Here is a 9299-nt window from a genome sequence, read left to right on the forward strand (position 1 = left end):
TCATGATACTGACCATGATACTGTCATGATACTGTCATGATGCTGACCATGATACTGACCATGATGCTAACATGATACTGACCATGATAATGTCATGATACTGATGCTTTGCTGTACTCAACTGGATTACTTCCGCTTGGTGTCATTCACATTACTATCCCAGTTTAACTTCAGCGTAACACTTCTGACACTCTTGACAGGTTGGAAGTGCTTCTTGAACAGTCGCCAGCATGTCTGGCCGTTAGCTGCTCTTGTAGATGATAATGGGTCAGGTGATGTCGTGCAGACTGGGAAGTGTGAAACCTGTGGTGTCAGGTTTAATGTCGCCCAAATTTGACCGCTGTAAACCTAATCTAATTAATGCAGTCTGACAGTTTACTGGAAGAAGAATGATCAACTGGTTTGACAGGATAGTGTGTGTGTGTGTGTGTGTGTGTGTGTGTGTGTGTGTATGTGCGTGCGAGCGTTGGAAAGGCTTAGGAATGTGATAGAGTCAATGTCAGTAATGTGTTAACATGATCTCGGTTTCCTCATCTTGTAATGTTTCACACATGTTAGCACGGATGACACTTGTTGTTGCTGTCACAGTTATGATCTTAAATGGTGCTGCAGTGATGAAAGAGACGAGTGAGAGTGTGCGTGCGAGCGCAGACACATGAATGGAGATATACCGGTAAAAATATATAAAAAGCCCCAAAACAAAGGAAATATTATTATTGATGATAATTGTGTTTGATAAGTATGACAAGGAGTGCTATTCTTGCTACTTTTGAACTTGAAGTGTTTTCGTTATTCTTGTTTATTTAACCAGCCCGACATGGTGACAGGCATTACTAAAGGGAATGACCACATCAGACAGCAACAGAGACCAGTGGAAACAGCAGTAGAGGTGAAAGTAAAGGAAAATATATTCATATTTACAGTAGTTATAGAATATTCACATTCATACAGGTTCCACAATGCAAACATAATTATTATTTCTGGTAATCGGTAAAGGTTTTTCAATAAATCTCAATAAAGACTTTTATTTAGTACCAAAATAGGCAGTTAAGAGCGGGGATAAATATTATATGTTATATATAGATCCATCTGTGTGTACAATAGAGTCTTTGCATCAGTGCTTTACTCTAGCAGACAGTGGCTTGGGCCCCTGGCTTAAGGCAAATTTATGCTTAGTCGAAAAAAAGTGTTTTGTGACGTTGCTCGACACTTTCCCGCCAAAGCATAAATTAGCCTTCACTGACATACAGCCAGGGACATACAGAGTCACTAGTTCTGTCCTCTGACAGCACCACTTTATCTATTGATTAATTCCAGGAAGCCTTTGCGCACAAACATAGAATATTCTGTAAAGATTATCCACATGACCCATTAAGACCGGGAACGCATCTGTGTCATTTTAAGATTTATTTGGCTATTCAAAAAAATAGCAGATCTACAAGCTCATAGCGTGGCACCGAGTGCCGCACTATGAGCTTGTAGAGCTGCTATTTAAAAAAAAAAAAATCTTGAACATTTGTGCAAATCTTTAAATATATATATATATTGTTTTAGGCGAACATTGGTCAAATATTTTGATCCAGGAACCCCCCAGAAGCAAAGATTTGAGTTACAAATGTCCGCTTTAAAAAACATACATTCAAAGATTTGCACAAATTGTATATCTGTCGTTTTTGAATAGCCAAAGAAAGTCTAAAATGACAGAGATGCGTCCCTGGACTGAATGGGTCAAGTCGTCCAAGTCCAGAACTCTTTAGCTGAAAGAACCCGTCATCTGCATGTCGCTGGTCTCCAGTCAGGTTGGAAGAGCTGCCAGGGGGAGGGTGGAGAGACAGGAAGTGGACTGCGGTAGTAGCGAGGGTTCCCATACAATGTCCAGGTTTACCAAAAAGCAATTGAGCATGTCAAACTATAAGCTTGTGGACAGAGATTGTCTTAAACGATGTGAATGTACTATGTGTCATTCATGCTAGCAAGGCAAAAGGTGAGTCTCTCTCCAGGCTGACGCCCACAATTCCTCCGCCTAAACGACCACCACAGATGCCTTTATTCATTCATTCAACCCTGGCACACCAGCATGACGGACAGCCACATTACCAGTTGACATAACTTAAAATGTTGTCGTTGATTCGGGTGAGTTTTCGGACAGAGAAATGAGAGTAGCGGACCGTGACACATGCCCATAGGAATACTAAGATTGCTAGCGACGTTTTTGACACTGTCACACTCAGATGCTTTTAGACAGCTGGCCCTGTTCTGTAAGCTACAGTAAGAGGGACGCTATAATGATGATGATGATAGCAATGATGAAGATAATACAGAGCTTCTTATTGTGCTGGAGAGCTGAAACTAAAGCCACACTATGAACCTGGAGAGAGATGGAGGAGTGGGATGGAGGGAAAGGGAGGAGGACAGGCGAAGATGTTGAAGGAAGGTAGACGTCTGTGGGATAGAGTCACAGCCCAGCATTTGGGTAATGCAGACCCCTTTTCTTAAATCCGATTCATACTTTGTCGGACGACGGTGTCACGCGTTGAATAGCCAAAATGGCCGACCTACAAGCCGACATACAAGCTCACAACGCGAATGTGACGCTTGTATGTCGGTTAAATTTCGCCTTTAATTAGGACACATTTGTATAAATTAGGCTTTAAGCTTTGGGGACCCAGATTGAAAACCTGTGGTAGATTAACGTAATAAACTATAAGACTAGCACTGAACAACTGTAGAGATATCCAGTCTATATAGGGTTGTTGAGATCAACAAATATGCCCTCTATTCAAGTTTCTCCAAAGGGTTTGCGGAGTGAAAGGATATTCTGTATTTGTATTTTGATGCAACCTAATTCATTAATCAAGGTTTTATTGAGAATTTCTGCTCGTTACAAAACATGGTAACGGGCATTCCTAAAACAAAACCTAAAATGCTAGTAATAATCCGTGCTACATTTCCCAGCTGCAGTTGTACTATACTATACAGCTTTGCTTTGGCTCTCAGTAATAAATGTCTGGGCATCCTGGTGGCTTTACCACATATCTATAGCCTACAGACTGTCTGCGGGAGGGATGGACATGAGAAGAAAAGAGAAAAAAAGAGAATGAGAGATGCTGAGAGACAGAGAGAGAGAGAGAGAGAGAGAGAGAGAGAGAGAGAGAGAGAGAGAGAGAGAGAGATACAAAAAAAGAGAGGGAAGATCTAAAAGGAGTGATGCAATGAGAAAAGACAGACCGGGAGGGAAATCAAGATTTTTGTCCCAAAAACATGCTCTTAAAGCTACAGCGTGCAAAAGTCTGCCTCTTGGTGACATTATTATTGTTACAAACCCATACATGAATGCATTACCCTTCATTAATATGAAAACAACGACGACAACAACAATAATCATAACAAAGAAACAAAATCAGATAATGGTGCATGTTTCCTCGATTTTGAACCACTACCTTAAACATTAAGGAACTGAGCCGTAGAAAGAATCCACCAATAGGCTGCTTGACAGACATTAGCCCCTCCCATTCCAGGAAGCAGCAGTCCGAGATAGTTCCAGCCTTGTTTGAGTGTGTGTGCTTGTGTAAGTACTTGTGCGTGTGAATGTGTGTGTGTGAATGTTTGTGGGTATGTGTGAGTGCGACAGAGAGTGCAGGTCAGTTGAATGGCAAATTTGAATAAATCAGAAAAGCCAGTGATGAAAGAGTATTACATGTGCATCTGCGTGTCTGTGCCTGTGTGTGTGTGAGTGTGTGTGTGTGTGTGTGTGTGTGTGTGTGTGTGTGTGTGTGTGTACGTGTGTATGCGTGCGCACGTGAGCCGCTCAGAGACGCTCCTTGGTGGGAACCCAGATGTAGGGGCCAGACTGCTCCTCAACAATCTGCTTCACCTGTGAATACACCTCCTCTAGAGAGGAGCCCTGGACCATAGCTACACGGAAACACAGGCAAGAGACAGAGGGAGAAGAAGATGAAGAGAGGATATAGACGGGGGAGTGAGAAAGAGAGAAAGAGGAAATAGAGAGTAAGGTATCATGTGGGTAAAGATCACTACCTGGAATTCATCATAGATAGTCATTCTTCCTAGAGGTAGTACAGTATAATACTTTGACTTAATAATGATGCAATCTGATCAATCTTATACTATCAATCATTTTAAGATTTAGATGGTGGGGTGAGTGACCTGATAGCCGAATGGTTAGGGTGTGTACTACATGGGCTCTAATGCCTGACAGCGAGTCCCTAGTTTGACTCCAGGGCCGGGATAGCCCTAGAATGGCTGTGATATTCCATACATACATTTCATGTATTCTATATACACAGTCAGCCATACATCACCCCTATGCCCTCCTGTGTCAGTGAGTCATTGTGGTGGCATTAAAAGTTGTAGCGCTGTGTGTGTACTCACCCAATAATGAATTGCTGTGACTTGGGGTCAGCAATTGTCCTCTAGTTTCATATCCATTTCAAAGTTATGGGGAAAACGTGTGTTTAGTAAAATATCTCCACTTTTCCACAAACTTCACACAGAGCACATTCTCACACCCAACGGGACCCGAAATGATTGCTGGACTGAACATATGAAAACTTCGTATGGGCACACAATTGACAGGTGCGTTGCCAATGGTGCAGGGTAATTAATCACACCTCTGTTGCACATGTTTTCTGCCAGAATTTTCAAATGGATATGAAACTAGAGGACAATTGCTGAGCCCTAAATCACAGCAATTAATTGTTGGTTGAGTACACACACAGCGATTACAACTTTGAATGCCGCCGCGATGACTCACTGACACAGGAGGGCATAGGGGTGATGTATGGCCGTGTATATGGATTACATGAAATGTATGTAATATCAAAGCCATTCTAGGGCTAGGGCAAGGCAAACCATTTGCTGCATGTCACTCCCCTTCTCTCTCCTTTTTTACTGACTTTCTCTCACTGACTTAATTAATAAAGGCAGAAAAAAAAAGATGACCATTCAAATGGTCATCATTAACACATTGAGTGCCAGTCGCGTAGATCTACGCGAACCTATTTAAAGCCGCCACGTGCCAGTCGCGGAGATCTATGCCAACTGGTGCTTTTTTCTTTTTTTCGAAAAAAAGTTCACATTGCACTTTTTTCAATTTTCGATACGGCACATTTCATTGTAACACCACCGGAAACGGAATTATTCGGGATCCGGTTTTGCCGATCCCGTCAGCCTCCGTTCTAATGACGAAACTGAAACGCCATTTTCTCTTTGTAGTTTTTCTCCTCGCTGATCACTGTTTAACATAAACCGTTCTAACTACAACATGGAGGCACCGTTTGACACGTGGTTTTCACTGGTCGAACCAGGCAGATCTCCGCGATGTTTACAAACAGTGCAGAGCTCAATCTTAAGGATTTTAACAAGGTCTATGGCGACGTGAAAAAAACAAAAAAAACAACAATAAAACGTTGGCACTGGTGAGTACATTATGAGATTAACCTCTGGCATGGAATGTGTTAAACACTTAAATAAGTTTTAAATAATCAACAAGTGTATATATTTATGTACAGAAAGTGTAACTTTGCTGATTGTGTGTCTTGCCTTTACAGAGGTTATGGACATTTCAATGAATGGACCAAATATTGTGTGAGCTGAAATTCAGTTCCCACTGTGTCTTATGAATAACTCCCCATGCAGCTGGTTCTGACCAGTCTGCTCTCTCAGATGTTATCTTTGGCGCCACTCAGTGGACTCTGTGTATAAATACGCACTGTAACTTAACCATTAATTTGTGTTTTAAGCCCATTTAAGGGCTCAGTAAAGTGCGTGCGTGCGTGCGTGCGTGCGTGCGTGCGACTAACCAGTGAAGGAGTCTGTGAACTGTTGCTCCAGTTTGACAGCTCTGTCGTAGGTCTTCCTTCCCTGCTCCTCAGAAACACGTTTGTTCATCTCACTGGAGTGAGAGAGAGAGAGAGAGACAGACAGACAGACAGACAGACAGACAGACACACAGAGAGAGAACTGGTAAGTATAGGGACCAGTGCAGGTCGTCATCAGTGCAAGACACAAATCAATGGGACGTTACACAAGTATAAAGCTACACTATGTAACCTTCATGTCCTACCAGGGATTTAAACCCAGGTCTCCTACACAAGTAGGCCTACTGACATTTTACCACTGAGCTAAGACAGGGGAGATACAGAATTTAGAGGGGCAGGGGCTGCAATGTCCAAAAGGGCACATCAGTGTGGCAACTTAGGTCGCTGGCAAAATTCTTTTGACATTCCTAGCCAGATATGGAGGGATATCTCATTTTAAATTAACACTAGGTTTATTGTTACGTGTACTGCTGTTTTCTGTTTTCTTCTCCCTGTTTTTGTCCTCTTGTCTATCATTCATTCCCAGGTCCAGTCCATGCACTCGTCATTCATCATTCAATCAGCATTCAACTCCGCCTCTCAACACCGGTTGGTCCTCCAGTCATCGTTTCACCTATCACTTCTAGCCATAATTCACCTGTGTGCAGCCGTGTTTCTCCCGTGCCGTACCTCCTCTGGAGTCTCTGAGACAGACCTGTTGCTCTCTTGGTTCAAGGTAATCCTTTTAAATTGTGTCATTTAAGACTTTTGTTGGTACAGGGAAGGGTAGCTTTAGTTCCGGGTACAGGTAACCTGTACATTACTGCACGTAGGTACGTTTCTGTTTATTCACACTAGCATAGAGGTGTGCCACCCATTGTAATTTCTGTTTGTTGTTAGAGTAGGGAGGTTTTTGTTTATCTTTGATGAGGTTAACTCTTTACTTTATTTAGGTTGTTCCTTTTCCCTGTGTTTGTTAAGTTGGCTTTATTTGTCAACTCTATGCACTTCAAAGTAAACCACTGAATTCACTCTCCATTTCCGTTTCTGTTCAAATCTGTCATTGGGTATTTGTAATTGTCCCTTATCCCCTAGACCACCTATTAGGGACGTAACATTTATACAGTACTTGTCATGAAAAAATGTGTCCACATACAATCCAGTAGGATTAATGGTTATCAAAGCGGAATTTTCAGTTGCAGTTATTAAGTCAGAGATGCGACATACGGCAGGGATTTCTACTCAGAGGGCTTTTCTTTCATTCTTTCATTAACACAGCATTCAAGTTCAGGAGAGTTTGGAAAAGGCAATTCTTTTTAATGCTGCTTTCGGGTATCCCGTGGAAAGTGGGCATTTACATTTCTTTCACCAGAGTAAATGCTGCAGACCATGGTATGGAGAGAGGACACTTTTTGCAGACAGGTAAAAGGGCAGGGTCTTGAGCCCCCTTTGATGTCCATGTGTGCACGTGCCTGGGCCCTGATCCAGAAAAGGTTGAGAACCACTGCTACTACAGGATGTTGTATTGTTACTCACAGGATGTTGTCAACGCTGCGTGGTTTGATGAAGATAGCGATGGGATGGAGGCCTGCCATCTGGAGACGTTTTATAGCATTCCCTGACACGTCCAGTATGCAGTGTTTACCCTACATGGGAGACACACATGGACGCACACAGAGATCACATGCAAATTTAAGGCTTAGGCTTAGGCATACACGGACGCCAAAGCACGGTACACTGTTTTATACATTGAGTCATGTTGAGCCGTGCACCCAGTAAACTTGTTGTTAGAATGGACTGAGTTGTGCTTGTTTTGTTTCTACTTTACGAAAAAGGACTTCCAGTCGTTTTCTAATCAGCATACATTTAAAAAATATATATATTTCTTAGCATCTGTGTTTATCACAGGGTTATTATAGTTAACTATACATTTTACATGATAACTAACTTGGTATTGTGATTACAAAACTAAAATCATAGCGAAAATGTCCTTAGTCTTTGTCAATATTTCATACATAAGCGATAAGCCTAATATTTTCACAAACATTTTTGAGTCTCATCCGTGATAATACAATAAAAAACTAAAAGTAACACCAACACTAATAAAAACTATACTAAAACTAAGCCTCTTCAAAAACAAAAAAAACGAATCTAAACAAATTTACAAAAATTAAACTGAAAACAAAACGTCAAAACGAAAATGAAAATAAAAACGAATGAAAAATTAATAGTAATAATAACCCTATAGTATCAGTGTTTCTCTCACCTTGTCAGCGACCTCTTTAACAGACTGTATGCTGGTCCCATACAGGTGACTGTTGTACTGTCCAGCCTCGATGAACTTGTGTTCTTGGATCTCTCTCTCCATGAGCTCCCTGGAGGCCATGAAGTGGTAGTCTCTAGCATCCACCTCATAGTCTCGCCGTGGCCGCGTTGTATCTACACACACACACACACACACACACACACACACACACACACACACACACGTTTGTATTACTATACTCGTGAGGACATCAACATTTTAGGACAGCATTGAAAATTGACAAACATTGAAAATTGACGAAGCAGATCTACAAGCTTGTAGATCTGCTATTTTCCGCTGTGTGACACATCATTCTGAATAATCTTTCATATAAAATACTTTTATTTTCAGGTTTCGAAATGTAGTAAGTCAAATCAAATCCAAGCAGCATCTTGTGTGCCAGCCTGTGTGTCCTTCCTAGGATAGGCTGAAGTACATTTATTTGGGGATGCATAATAGTACAAGTCACCCGTTGAAAAATGTCTCATCTTGGCTTCACACATAGTGGCCTGAACAGATCGCTATTTGGAAATGGATTCTTTGAAATGCAGCCAACAATTCTGAACTCACGCGGGACACAGGAGCCAAACTTTTCAGGAAACTCAGAGATGAGGTCATCGTTTATTCGATCTTTCATTGGTCCCAGCACGATGACAGGCCGCGTGTAGCTCACTAGACACACACACACACACACACACACACACACACACACACACACACACACACACACACACACACACACACACACACACACACACACACACACACACATTTATTACATTCAGAATGCTCAATCAGCATCATACAAACTAGAATTGATGAATTACAAATACATAAAACATATACTGTACCAATCAACAAACTAACTAAGTTTTGTGTAGTAGTTCACTGACTTAAGTAACGTTTATTATTCATGCATGGATTTCAGTGGCTTGTTGTGCACTCAAAAAGCTGGTGACTAGTTATTTAAAACCAACAATCAAATAAGCACTACTTGTCACAAAAGCCTTAAATCAGGGCAGCAATGTCACTGACCTTCTTGTTGTGTGACAGGCTGGTAGGTCAGGAAGACCTCCTCTTGGCCGGCTGATTGGATGAGATTAGAGAGATCAAGGACAGATTTAGAGCCACAGAGAGCAGAATGAATGGCACTTGTACTGTATTAACTACCCCGT

The 9299-nt window shown here is 41.6% G+C and overlaps 1 protein-coding gene across 2 annotated transcripts in view; it reads right to left on the reverse strand.

Moving 5' to 3' along the window:
- Positions 1 to 803: 803 nt before the first annotated feature.
- LOC311051717 (disks large homolog 4-like) overlaps positions 804 to 9299 on the reverse strand; it is a 127959-nt gene continuing 119463 nt past the window's right edge. For both annotated transcript variants that reach the window (XM_084066325.1, XM_084066324.1), the window contains 6 exons: positions 9160 to 9210; positions 8695 to 8796; positions 8086 to 8258; positions 7356 to 7465; positions 5823 to 5914; positions 804 to 3915 (listed from right to left, as the gene is read on the reverse strand). In XM_084066325.1, coding sequence (XP_083922451.1) covers positions 3809 to 3915; positions 5823 to 5914; positions 7356 to 7465; positions 8086 to 8258; positions 8695 to 8796; positions 9160 to 9210 — 635 coding nt within the window. In that variant the 3' untranslated portion in view covers positions 804 to 3808. The remainder of the gene's footprint in view (positions 3916 to 5822; positions 5915 to 7355; positions 7466 to 8085; positions 8259 to 8694; positions 8797 to 9159; positions 9211 to 9299) is intronic.

Source organism: Gymnoscopelus microlampas (genome assembly GCF_963454915.1).
Source record: "Gymnoscopelus microlampas genome assembly, chromosome: 9".
NCBI lineage: Eukaryota > Metazoa > Chordata > Actinopteri > Myctophiformes > Myctophidae > Gymnoscopelus > Gymnoscopelus microlampas.